The following is a 14,386-nucleotide window of genomic DNA, read 5'->3' as shown; positions in this document are numbered from 1 at the left end:
ACTCATCCTCATTCATGTTTATTGTTAATTATATTATGTAAATTGATAATAACTTTTTGTATATTTTTTATGTTTATATAGATATTTTACATAAAACTCTTGCTTTAGGAAAAATGAGGTTGGGGCTTTTCTTGTCAGAACTCAGCTTCGAATTGATTTTAAATATATATATATATATATATATATATATATATATATATATATATATATATATATATATATATATATATATATATATATATATATATTATCTTATCTAATGATACCAGAAAAATCAAAATATACCTCCCATGTGGGAAAGATGAAGCCATCTATTTTGTTCCTCATCCTTCTCGGAAATTTTGGCCCCCTTTTGTACAAGGATTTTCATCGTGCTTAACCATCCTTTTGACGAGACAATGTGTATAGCTGACGATCCTGTGTTGTTCCGTTTTCTTACTGTCGATCCGTCACATGCAAGAATTGACACTATCTCATCTATCAGATCCACAAGTTTATCCTGAGTGTCATCGAAGTCGTAAAGTCCATGTTTCAAAAACAACATAAGTGGCGTGTTCCCATTCCTATCCACGTCTTCCAATTTTCCACCGTGTTTTTTATATATCAGCAGGAAATTCAGAAATTCTTCATAAGACTCGTTCTGTCTCTCTAGTTAATGAAAAACAGAGTATTATACAGCTGTAATTTCATGTATTTTTTACATATCTTTCCCTTTCTAATGTAGAGAAAATTATAGGACAAATTTTATTATCATCAAAATTAAATTTATTGATGAATGTCAAATAGTACAAAATTAATTTAGATTGGCTAAGGGTTGTACTCTTACGAACCCTTCGGGTCTCCGTTATAATCATCGAACGAGTTATCTATCTTTTTCAACCGAAACCATCCAACATTATGTTGAGACAAATCTGTTTTACATGATAATAATGTCCAACACAAGCAAAATAACCCAATATGTCAACTGAATTTTGTGAATACGTACTTTAAGGAGGCTAAAGTCCTAACAAACTCAAGATTTGGCAATGTCAGTTTATCAATTTGCATTTGCTCCTTTAATCTGCTGCGGAATTTGATTCACGGGGCATCCTGCTGAGCGTAAATGGCACACTATCTGTTGCATATACTAAGACTAATAATTTCTTACCTAGAGAGAAATCGACCTAGAATTTTTTTTTTTTTTACTAGTATTATATTAGATAAATTAAGTTTTAAAGAACGGGGTTTGTTAAGATAATATTTGAGACATTAGTCGTTTGTAATTGCTATAAGGACGACGAGCAGTTTCGTCTACGCAAAGCCCTTTCACCGTATACTCCATGTGGGAAAGTCTTCTGAAAATGGGTGATTCTGTATACTGATTTCTGCATGTTTTAGCTGGAAACACGCATACAAGCTACAGTCAGCAAGCTACTAACATGCAAAATATTTCATCAAACAATTAGGCAAACTAACTTTGGATTGTTGTTATGCTTACAATGGTGATAAACCCTGTCTTTTCCCCCCAGATGCTGTATAACCACACATGTAGCCAGTGCGGAGGAAACACCCTCAAGTTAAGTGCTCAAAACAATCGCTTAATTTATTCACTAGGACAGACACCTATAAAACTAGTTCCTTTTCAAAGCATTTGGAAGGTTGTAAACATGCCACAGTTTTACTTCCGGGTTTCACTTTTTCAACGAAGGGCAAGAGAAATTTCAGTAGTTTGTGTGAAAATATGTGCATAGCTGAAAATAAAATACTGTATACAGGGTTATTTTCGCCCCGTCTTATTTTCGCCCTTTCACTCGTGCAAACAATATTTAAATTCGCCCAGTCATAGTTTTGTTTAAGAAATATACTCTATTCTTTGTATTCGCCCCGTTTTAAATTCGCCCAAATGAGGGTAGGACGAAAGGAGCGAAAATAAAACGGGGGCGAAATTTCCCTGTATACAGTTAGTAAAGAGGTAGCGCTGCAGCGAGTAGGGAGAACGTTTCCAAACTCTCCTTTTGTTTGTATGCAAGTTTCCCCATTAGGTTTAGTCCCCAAAAAGGATGGTAATATTCCATTGCTTCCTCAACTATCATATCCAGAAGATAGTTCTATTAATGACTTTATAGATTTTAAGGCCTGTTCTGTTAACTATACAAGCGTTGAATCATGTATTATAGCTTCTTTACGAATTGGCACTTCATTGCCAGATCCGGCATAAAATCCGCTTTTCGCTTTTCTCTCTAATATTTACAGTTCCAATGTCTTTGTCCAATACAAGATTTACAAATAGGTAATGTACTTTATTTCTCAATCAATGTACTGGTTCATTGACAGGCGTTTATGATTACTATGATGATTACTAATATATAATACTGAAACGGAAAGCTGTCTCTTATATGTTTATTATAGCGAAAATTATCGACCTTGTTATTATTAATCACTAATTATATACATCGAAAATAAATATTTAATTAGTGTTGAATTTGAATTAAAGTGGTCAATTATAATCTTTGTATGTTACTTTAGTTGGGATACTAAAAGTTTGTTGATTGGAAGCTTGATTAGTATTTTAATTAGTTTGTAAATAAATAATCACTATGTATTATATATGGTACTTATGTAAACCAACTTTTATTCGCGTGCGAGAAATTTTCGCGAAGTTCGCGAGAGCCTCGTCATCGCGAATATTTCTCGCCGCGAACCGGTTCTTAAAGTCTTTTTATGTCTATTAAAATGAAACCTAAATAGGCTTTATCGCAAAAATTAGTCGTCGCGAACTGGTTTACCCCCGGCAAATCGCGAAATAAAGTCGTCGCGAATAAAGGTTGGTTTACAGTATAGGGTTTTTACTGCCAATCAGTTGAGGTAGGTTCTAGAGATAAAACTCAACAAACCTATGAAGGTATATGTAAGTGTGCGGACTTCTCTGCTTATATTGTACTGTGATAAGTAGTAAGTGTGCGGTCATCCCTGCTTAATACTTGACAGAGTGTGTGGTCATTTCCTGCTCTGTAATTGGCATCTTTAAGCAGCAAGTGTGCGGACATCCCTGCTTGTTGCTGCGCAAGATCAGGTTTGTGGACATCCCTGCCTGCATCTTGTGGTAGAGCATTGGTGTGCGGACATCCCTGCCAGTGTCTCTAGTGTAGAACCTGTCTATAGTGTCAAGTGTGTGGTCATCCCTGCTTGTCACTGCGCAAGGGCAAGTGTGCGGTCATCCCTGCTTGACTCTTGTGGAAGTGCGCTGGTGTGTGGACTTCCCTGCCAGTGTCACGTGTTCGCTACCAGTAAAGACCTTATATAACGCAGTACCAAGTGATTAAGACTACGCATTGTAAATATTTGCAGCATCTCAAGGCTATCCGTTTTTATCACGGATACGAGCCTGCGGGGGTTCACAGGCAGTGACCTCCCTTGCACATTACAATACACTTTAGAATCCTTTGTTTATATTTATTTTTCCTAGGCATTAGATTTTACACGTAAAAAATAACCATGTCGTAACCTAGAGATAAGATAATTAAATTACAAGAAAACATCCAAACAGTGTTGCAGGTCAAAAAGGTCACACCTAAATCTATATATGCAGCCAATTTGAGGGCTGCTAATCTTTGCAAAGTGGTAGCACCAGGTCGATACTTCTGCAGACGCCTTATTGATTCGTGATCATATATTATATATATTTGAAGTAAAGCCCTAGCCCTTACCGTTTTAAAGTTATGGCCAAGGTAAAAGTTTTTTTAGAAGTACGGAAACCTCCAAGGTCAAGATCAAAATGTCAAAGTTGTTGATATCCAACGAAAGATCTTGCAACAAAGAATACAAATATGAAATATAAAAGCCCTAGTATCTACAGTTCAAAAGTTATGGCCAATTAAAGTAAAAATTAATTTTTTTTTTTGGTATAAGTAGGTCAAACTCCAAGGTCAATGTCAAAAGGTTAAATTTGGTGATACCCAGAGAAAGGTCTTTTCACAAGGAAAACACAAGTGAAATATGAAAGTCATAGCTCCACTTAATCAAAAGTTATGGGCAAGAACAAAGAACAAGAAAAACAAGAAAGATATTGAGACTTTAGTTTCAGCCAATAAGAGCGAAGCGCGCGGGCATGCGCGTGAGATCTTGCTATTTTGACCATGTCGACATGTCTATACTCCCAGTACTACTAATATATCCTTACATTATGAGTTTGAAAGCATTTCATCAAAAATGATAAAATTAAGAAACAGAGAAGAAACAATATTTCCCCAACTTCGTTTGGGGAACATAATGTTCAGAAGGTAGGGTACGTTGCATATGTCCTATTTAGATACAGTAACTAAATGAGAAATGTATATTGAAAAAGAGAAGTACAGCTTATTAATATCACAAGATTTAAATAAGCTAATTCAGAAAATTCGTGTCCCCCGCTTAGGGAAAAAGTCGGATCCCCCATACTGATTTTGTAGAATTATTAAATATATACATGTATACTGAAGCAAATAAAATATATGTATGTCAATATGCATGTAAAGATTTGATTGCTTATTCTTGATTATGTGTATAGAAGATTCTTTTTATATGGAATATTTATCACACTTTAATAATGATTTTATGAGTTTGTACAAGCCAGACCTCATATTTTTTTTTTTTGATTTCACATGCTAAATACTATCATTCAGTAAAAAAAAAGTATTTCCAAAAAAAAAAAAAAAAAAAGAAAAGAAATCGTCCGGGATTCGAACCCGGGACCTCTCACATGTGAAGCAAGAGACATACCACTATACCACGGCACTGCATTACACTGGTGAAAATTATATGTAAAGATGAAGTCACATACCTGTATTTATATATTCACGTTCGATATTGTCAAAATTTTACACAATGCATGGTGTCTAATTTAACCTTTATTAAACAGTTCTAATGTAATAAGATTATAAAGTCCGTCGAGAACCTGTTTTATACTTAAAAACTCTCCTCATGCCCCTGTGCTAAAAAAATCGACATGTAATACAATACATACTAATAAAACAAACGGGGCGGGACACTTTGAGAGGGGTGAAAGAGGTCCTAGGGAGTTTTGGTATAAAATTACATTGCAAAAGCTCAACATCTTCTTGAAATATCGCCCAGAATGGATAGTGTTACAAACAGACATAATGTATAAATTTACGACCTTGAACTTTGATTTTTTGACCTCAAAATAAATAGGGGTCTTCCTTAGGCTACAAGAAGTTGTTTTGTAAAATTTCATTGCAAAAGCTCAAAGAGTTCTCGAGATATCACACGGAAACGAAAGTTATAACAGAGAGAATATGCAAATTTATGACCTTGATCTTTGACCTTTTGATTTCAAAATCAAAAGGTTTCTTCTTTAGTCCATAGGGAGTTGATATGCAAAATTTTATTGCAAAAACTCAAAGGTTCTCAAGATATCGTGTGGAAACGAAAGCGTTACAGACAGGTAAAATGACGGACGGACGGACGGGCGGACGGACGGACGGACGACGGACAGACCCAAATTAATATCCCCCACTTTTCAAGCGGGGGACAATTATACTACAAGATGACAGCGAATCCAAGCACGTAGATGTAGACGAGACTCTGTGAATTATTTATTTTGAAGTGCACAGTAGTCAGGTAGTAAGGTCAAATTAAAAGTAGTCAAGTCTATAACTGATAAATATTCAAAATTATAGACAACTCTTAAGTAATCAAACTTCAACAAGAATTATGGCACAGATGATTTAATGAAAGACAAAATTATTTTTCTCTCTTTCTTTTTTTGAAAAAGCAAACAAATGAACTTTTAAATACCGTAGCACACATTCACGACTTATTAACCTGTTAGAGCCGTTTTATTTTAATTTAGATTACTCTTTAAAGTAGCTTTGGAAAATCAAATAAAAGAAAGAAAATATTCGCTGAATATATTTGTTAACAACTTGAAAAAATGATCCGATTCTGTAATTTACCTTCATAATGGAACTGACGTGACCAGCATAGATGCAAAATTCCACTTTGATACTCTTTGACTGACAAATCTGCACCTTTGTTAAGCAAAACGGTCATGAAATTAAAATGTTTTCTCTGAGATGCTAACACAAGTAAGGAATTCAAATGAGACTTTCCGCAAATTTCTCCTGCAAGTAACGCCTCTTTCATAAAAACTGATAACCATTTGAAATCGGCGCGCCTATTGCAAAGATGTCCTTTGTACACCTCCTTTGCTCTTTGAAAAACTGTCATCCCAGATGCATCTCTAATGTTCAAATTGGGATTCCTCTTCATTAATAGCGAAAGAATATGATATCTAACATTTTTATCTACAAAGAAAAATAATCATAATGAAAAATTAGATTCTTTAGAGACCTTTTTGTATTGAGTATATTTATTATGAACCTACTTTCACAAATTATTGTTGATTTAAGGAATGATATGACAAAACTGCTAATTTGTGTTATAATCATTTAAAACATTGTTGTGATGCCATGCCATTGTTCTTGTAGTCATAAAATTTATCTGTAGCCGTCCGATAATAATAATTACCAGTCCGATAATATATTATCGGACGGCAATGATAACAAAATCGGACGGTATTTAAAAAGCAAAAAGAACAGTGAAAAAATGCTAAATATGTCCAAAAACCAATAAAAATGTTTGAAAAAAAAATTCAGGGAAAACAAACGCAAGGAAATTTAGTTGCTACAAAATAGCAAATCCATGAAAAAAATGGAGTTAATTTGAACCTCCCTCAAAATTAATACTTTCCACTTTTCAAAGGTTTTTTTTTTGATACAGCACTTTGATTACTGAATTTAAATTCATTTCTGAGAAGGAATTTGCAAATTTCCTAATTTTATAAGGCTTGTTCCCCGATAAAGGCATTTTTAAAACCTGGGAACTTTAATTATATAAACTTCAAGATGAAAATCCGCATTTTTTACTTTCCATGGTGATGGCAATTATAATATCACTCAAATTATGTCTGCGTCAATGTAAATTTATGCACATAATAAATTAAAAAAAAAATGTTCCAAAATAAAAAAAAATCCTTCACCACTGAACCAATTAATGTCCTGTTTAGCTAAACGACTACCATTGAATGAAAGAAATGAAAAAAAGAGTTCATTCACTGTTTTTACTGTCTCGTTTCTTTTATCTACTTATCAGACGGGTAGAAAACAATGGATTCTTGAATCCCATGTGTAATTATCGGACTCCTCCAGGTAACTTTTGGACATTTAAATGGCAATGTTTTAAGTATGATATATGCCTCATACTTTTCTATATGTACATATCCATTACTTATTGTTTATATGGAATGATATGACAAAACTGCCCTTTCTGGTATTTTACAATCATTGATCTTATTTTATGCATAAATGGAATTTGCTCTCTTATTTCTATGGTTTTTAAGGCTTAAATTTTCAATATTAAGAAGATTCCATATACTTTTTAATATTTTTATGCCAAAAACATTTCTCAAAAAATTAAAATTATATTTTTATTTAATCTTATTCATTCTTGTGCATTTGTCATGAAAGACTTTTCCTTCTGGTAAATTTTGATTATTATTTATTTATAAAAGTTAACTCTCACTTTATGAAATTCATAAAATAAAAAAAAGATTAAGATTACGTACAGCAATTGATCTAAATCCAAAACTACGACACCAAAAATTTGTTATCATGGCATAAAATACGGACCCCGAACATTTTAAAGGAAGAGCAGGTGCCTAGTAGGAGAAAGCCTCTCCTGGTGACTGGTTGTGATCTCTTTGTACTGACCGGATAATGGACAACTCCAAAACAGTAAAACAAATCCCTATAAACAAGTCGGCCTAAAACGACCCAATCATAGGTTATTATCCCTAACTTTTCTGCCATCAACTTCTCTTGCTTATGCAGCAATATCATCATGACCTGCATACAGAGTTTATATATATCATTTAATTCGAATGCTCTATGTATGAACAATTTTTAAAACGAGGTAAATTAGTGACAAACAAGTTGATGAAACAAGAATATCAGCAGTCTTGTTTAAATTCATCCTTTTGTAATATAGTCGATATAATGGCCTTGTCAGCAAATACAATTTATCACTGAGTCAAATGCTGACCGACACTTCTATACTAAATTGTTAGTCCATTGTTTATACACTGAATTGACGACGGGTTTTCCTATACTAGTATTTCCCGATCATGACAAGGAGCACGCAGTGGGTGTGATCAGTTGGCAGGGGACGCTCACTCCTCCATGGCAACTTATCTCACCCTGTTTTGGAGGCCCGTGTTTGCTCTACTCCTATTTTGTATTATTTTATGGATTTTTGATCTTGAATACTGTTTGCTATCTCAAAAAATTACAATAAAAACAAGATGTGTTTGTGAAACACTGATGCCCCCGTATGGCAACTTAGCGAAGATTGAACTATCCTTAAACAGTTAAATGTAAACTCATTGGAAATACAATTCTGAAATATAAAAGTAGGTTTAAGTTTTTTCATAGTATGAAAATCTCAAAGGTCATGGTCAAAAGATAAAGGTAATTGGTGTCCAATGAAAGGTCTTGCCACAAAAAAATACATATATGTGAAGTATGGAAGTCCTAGCCCTAACCTTTCATAATTTATTGCCAAGGTCAAAAATTTTAAAAAGTAGGTCAAACTCTAAGTTCAAGTTCAAAAGGTCAAAGGTCTTACTATGAAATGAAAGGTCTTGTCACAAGGATTATCTATGTGAAATATGAGATCACCAGCCCTTAGCGTTCAAAGGTTATAAGTTATGCCCAAGGTTAAAGTTTTGTGATAAGAAATACAATCCCCAAGGTCAAGGTCAAAAGGTCTTGAAAGCCCTAGTTCTTACAATTCAGAAATCATGGGCAAGGTTTAAAATTTTAAAAAGTAGGTCAAACTTCAAGGTCAATGGGTCTTGCTTTTAATAAAAGGTATTGTCACAAGAATTAAATAGTAAAGTATGAAAGAACTAGCCCTGACCCTTTAAATGTTATGGTCAAGGTTTGCCTTTTAAAAGTAGGTCAAACTCTAAGGTCAAGGTCAAGGGGCCAAAGTTATTGGTATCCAATGAAAGGTCTACTCACAAGGATTATATACGTGAAGTATATTCGTTTAAGAGTTTTAATCAAGGTTACAGTTTTTTCATAAGTACAGAAATCTCCAATGTTAAGGTCAAATGGTCAAGTATGTTGCTATCTAATGAAACGGCTTTCCACAAATAATACATATCTGAAGTATAAATGTCCTGAAATTTACTGTTAAAAAGATATGGCCAAATTAAAAGTTCGGAATTTTTGTGTAAAAGTGGGTCAAACACCAAGGTCAAAAGGTCAAATTTGGTGATACCCTAAGAAAGGTATTGTCACAAAGAATACACGTGTGAAATATAAAAGTCTTAGCTCCACTAAATGAAAACTTATGAGAAGGGTTAAAGTTTTTGCAGACAAACAGACAGAGAGAGAGAGACAGACAGACGAACGGACGGACGGACACGACAAAAACATGCCCCGAAACTTTGTTTACAGGGGCATAAAACAATGTATTTATTTCACCAACTTAACGCTTTGGAGCAGAGGTAATTATGTATGTATTTTTACTATTATTCATTAGAGCCCCAAAACCACAACCCGTGATCATGTGGTCATGAAATTATTCAAATTTTGGAATAGGTACCATTCCTCATCATAACTATGTTCTAGGTTTTTCCTTAATGCCAAGGAGAAGAGGAGAAGATTTTAAAAGAAACAAGGCGTTTTCATTAAATCTATTTATAATCAATTGAGGCCTGTCCAAGCATCATTGACCGTGGGTCATGAATTTCACAATTTGGTAGAGGACACAATACTTATTATAATCATACCACCAGTTTGGTGCTTCATGTTTAGGAGCAGAGAAAAAGATGTTTAGATTTTTAATTTTGATGGTTTAAGCCCAAACCCTCAGGTCCCAGGGGCACAGGGTCAAGAAATCACAAATTCTTCTCTTCTTCACCCATATATGGTTTAGTGGTTTCATAGAAGAAGTTAAAAATGCACACGCACGTCGCATGACGACGGACGAAAACAGATAGCAATAGTCACCTGAGGAAAATTGCACATCAATAGGAAAATAACCATATATTTAGTATGTTTGCTTAATACCAAGGGGCAAAGAAATTTTTCAAATTAAAAAAAAAATTTCACAGTACACTCAACAAATCCCCGACCCAGGGACTTTGAATTTCATCTTTTGGTAGGCTCACCTGCTCATAATAACCATGCAATAAGTTTACATTTTTATAAGGATGCTAACCAAAAATAATTATGAATAACCCTGAAAATCTAAAATCTATAATCAAATTTGCTGTATTTAAACAAAATTGGAATGTATTAGATATTAAGAAAATTGAAATTTAACAATACCCTCAGAGTGAAGTACTGTATGCAGAGCTGTCCGTCCATGGTTGTTTCTGATGTTAACATCTGCTCCCCTCTCTAACAGCCTCTCTACAACCACTTCTTCATTTTGTTCACAAAAGTAGAGAAGAGGTGTTGTCCTTAAGCGATTTATTACGTTTACGTTAAGCTCCTGGGGTGAACTTAACATCTGTAATGTCACAGCTGCGATGTGAGATCTGTTTCTTAAAAATGTAGCATCATTTTGTCGCTCCCAAAATTTGGAAAAGAGACTGTTGCATATAAATGTTGTTCCTTTCTCCTGAAGCAGCACGTTAAGAAAGGAAAGATCATCTAAAGAATAATTTTTCACTTAGTTTTGTACTGATAATTTCAAATGAAAATTGGAAACTAAAGATTATGATTTCAATCAACAGATAATATAAAAGATATAAAAGATATATTACCCGACATGACACATTTCTCTATTATATTTTCCTCTTTAGAAAACGGATCATATCCTGCTACTAGTAACTTTCGGAAGTCCTCTGCATTTGTTCTAAGAGAAAGACATAACGGACTGTTGCCTTTTCCATCCTTTAAATTTGGATTCATATTGACTGACAAAAGAATTTGAAGTACAGTCCTTCGGCTTCGGTTCAATGTTGAATCTGTACAAAAAATATGCTTTAAATTTTTCTTTTATGCGAATGTTGATTTCGAAATAAATGTTATTTCAACTTACCTACCTCAGTCCTGGATTAGAAAGACGACTCCTTTATTTAGAGAACGAGATGGGTTCTTTATCGTAGATACAAATTTGGGGTTGGACGAGTGCGTTAAAAAGTGTATTAAAATATCTTTAATAATATTTTAATTTTGATTCCCATTTCAAGCTCTCTCTTGTCATTTAATTTTTTAAAGGTCTGCTTTTCCAGACTGAAAAAAGAGGACTAATCAAATTGTCTATATAATGGTGATAAATTAACCTTTCTTTAAATTCTTCTGTAAAGGTGCATCTTTGGTTTCTCCGATATGTCTAACATCAGCACCATTTTTATATGAGCATGTGTACAATGTTATGACCACAACAATGTGTGATATTGAATCGGTAACGTGTTACTCATTTAACGAGGATTACAGTTTGCCCCGGCATGGGAGTTTCTCTAAATATAATTTGGTCTTTTTTCAGAATATGATGAATTCCTTAGCAATGGCAGTCAAGCCTTGTTGACAAATCTTTATCCCACAGTACGAATTATGTTAAATAGTTTATTTTTGCAAAGAACTTTTTTTAGATAAATTTTTAAACTTTTTTTTTCAATTGGATCAAAATCCAAGGTTTATGATTATATAAATGGTAAAAATATGTATAGCTCTGATTATTATATCAACTCGTCTTTCTTTTTTAATCGGGTTCTATGCAATCTGCAATCGACAGGATAAAAACGAAAAGGATTTGCACATTTTGTTGTTTCACCAGTAATCACAACTTATTTCTTCTACATCACTTAAATCAAGTTTTGATGGAATTTTTTGATAATGTTGGTTTATCAATGAAATATATGGAGATAAAGAACAATATTTGAGCTCAAAAGTCCATTCAAACAGTACAAATCAGGAGCAGAGTAAACGCGGACTTCTTAAACATTAGAGGTGGGATCAGGTGTCACGGAGGAGTGAGCATCCCCCGCCGTGTGCTCCCTGTCATGATCGGGAAACAACGATAAAATTCTTTGACAATTCATTTTTTGAATAATGGCCTAACAATTATTAGGAAAAACGTCAGTCAGCATTTGATCAAATAATTTATGGATTACTTTGAGCAGTGGGGTTCGCGTACAGGTCTATCATTTTTTACCGAAATTATCAGTAAATAAAAAATACGTATAAAATACATATAATAATTGTCAATATAGGTATGACGTATTTTTGTATTAACTGAATATTTCGGTAAAATTGATAGGTACGCCAACTTCTGTGCTTTGAGAGTGAAATCTAAATATAGTTGACGGACATCAGCTCGTACCAAAAACAATATTAGTGAAGTAAGTATGTATGAACTCTGAACTATGAACTAGTCGTTTCGGAGTTTATTTAGAAAATTAATTAAATTATAAGTGCAGATGTCACACATATCTTTCAGCAGATATTTAATAACCGATTCGTTTCTTATCTTACCTTATTTTTGAGATATTGATTGACATATATATTCCATGCCCTACAGTGTCAATGCAGAATATCCCAATCCTTACAGACACATTTTTCTGTCCATTATGAGACTTTTAAATATTTAGTTAAGATATAATTAAGTGGACTTCAGTCGTGTATCTTTTAAAAAAATATCTAAAAATTTTAAGTGTAAATAGGCTTGAAAATTGAAAAAGTTTTTCCCCAATCACACTGCATCTGGATAGGAAAAATTGCGCAGTTAAGACAACTTAAGAAAAAAAATCACAAACACGTTTTTTATTCAGTATTTAAAAAAGATTTTCATTCGTTCAAGTCATTCATGTAATTTATTTACTAGAAAAATATGAAATGGTGATGCTTACCTTAATATTGCAAAGAAATCATTACCAAAATGCAAACATGAAAAAATCATGTCATGTTTACGTTTTTTAAGGACGGAAAATCCTATGACGTCACACGAGCTGATTAATTTTCTTAAATGTATATTATTGTTCCAAACAATCCATCACGGTATGACAACTGGATATTTAATTAAGAGACGCAATTGAATTCATTTTTTCTAATGTTTAAGTTTAACAATCTGAAACCAATATATCAGTTTAAAAATTCTTTCCCGTGTTCATTTATGGAATAAATTACCTATGTATGTACGTTTTTCACCAACTGTAGAAACACTTCGTTAAAATGTAGAAAAGTTATCATGCTTGCGACTAAACTGTGTAAGTAACCCTCAATTCTATACATATTCCATACGTCCTTAAATTTTCTATATACAAGTAATATATTTCTTATGTAACTACAGACTGTAGCATTATTAAAGAATTTAAGCTACGGTATTGTACAATCATTGGCGTCGGAAACAAAAGGGAGAGGGCTAAGTGATAGACAAGAGAAAAAAAATTCAAACGTACACAAACATCTGAGAAGCAAAAAAAAAAAAGGAAAATGTGCCTATTGTCCAAACACAAAAAAAACTATTTTCGGGAGGGAGGCGACAAAATTACGAATTTAACTAATATCATGTATTATAAAGAAAAAAAAAAATATTTCGGGGGTTGCATTTATAAACGATTCATGGACTTATTTTTCAAAAATCAAGCTAATCCATTCATATTAAGTCCTCGATAAAAAGCGTGTTTAAACACTTCAACATGCTCGAGGAGAAAGACTAAAATCGTTTACTTTTGGTTTCAGTGGGAGTTTTTTTACTCACAAATTGAAGTAAAACAAGATAATATTAATAAATCTGTAGAAATTCATTCTTCAAAGTAAATGTTCCAAAGATGTTTATTAATAAAAAAAAATAATAAAAAAAATCATGTAAACAATAATAATTAATATAATAGAAATACCAGCTTTCAACATGCGCAGTCTATAGAGCTTCCAGGTATGAAAGATCATCGAAACATTTTAGCGCAATTTGACGTCATTTTAATTGTGACGTTTTTATATTTAAGAAATAAGGTATCTTTTTTTTTTAGTTTTATTGGGATGTAAAACGGGTTGGTCACGTAATCAAATCCCATAAAGCCCGAAGGGCTGTATGGAAGATTTAATCATGTGCCAACCCGTTTTACATCCCAAAATTTTTTTTTTAAAAAAATGGTACCTTATTACTTATATTTACATTTGTGACTTATTCATACTTTAGATTTGCCTAATTTTGACTTTTAACGTATGAAATGCATTATTTTTCAAACCCAACGGCATGTATGTAATTCACTGAACGTGCGTCGACTGACAAATTACGTCGAACGTTTATCTATACGCACATCTATGACCTCTTAACCCCGTACTTGTATTTATACAGTTATAAATACGCTTGTTTTCAGTAGTGTTATATA

General features: G+C 33.2%; 1 protein-coding gene across 1 annotated transcript; it reads right to left on the bottom strand.

The window, feature by feature from the left end:
- Positions 1 to 285: 285 nt before the first annotated feature.
- On the bottom strand, positions 286 to 10,995 carry LOC134232755 (serine/threonine-protein phosphatase 6 regulatory ankyrin repeat subunit A-like; the record flags this gene model as incomplete). Its single annotated transcript, XM_062714738.1, has 3 exons — positions 10,817 to 10,995; positions 10,377 to 10,703; positions 286 to 648 (listed from the first exon to the last, which is right to left on the bottom strand). Coding segments are annotated over exons 1-3 (838 nt in total), but the record flags the coding sequence as incomplete, so codon positions are not given.
- Between the last annotated feature and the right edge of the window lie 3,391 nt (positions 10,996 to 14,386).

Source organism: Saccostrea cucullata, unplaced genomic scaffold, assembly GCF_032062105.1.
Source record: "Saccostrea cucullata isolate Sc308-1 unplaced genomic scaffold, CSIRO_AGI_Scuc_v1 ctg4326, whole genome shotgun sequence".
In the NCBI taxonomy this organism is placed as follows: Eukaryota; Metazoa; Mollusca; class Bivalvia; order Ostreida; family Ostreidae; genus Saccostrea; species Saccostrea cuccullata.
Note: the sequence above shows the minus strand (reverse complement) of the source record. Positions and strands in the feature narration are given on the sequence as shown.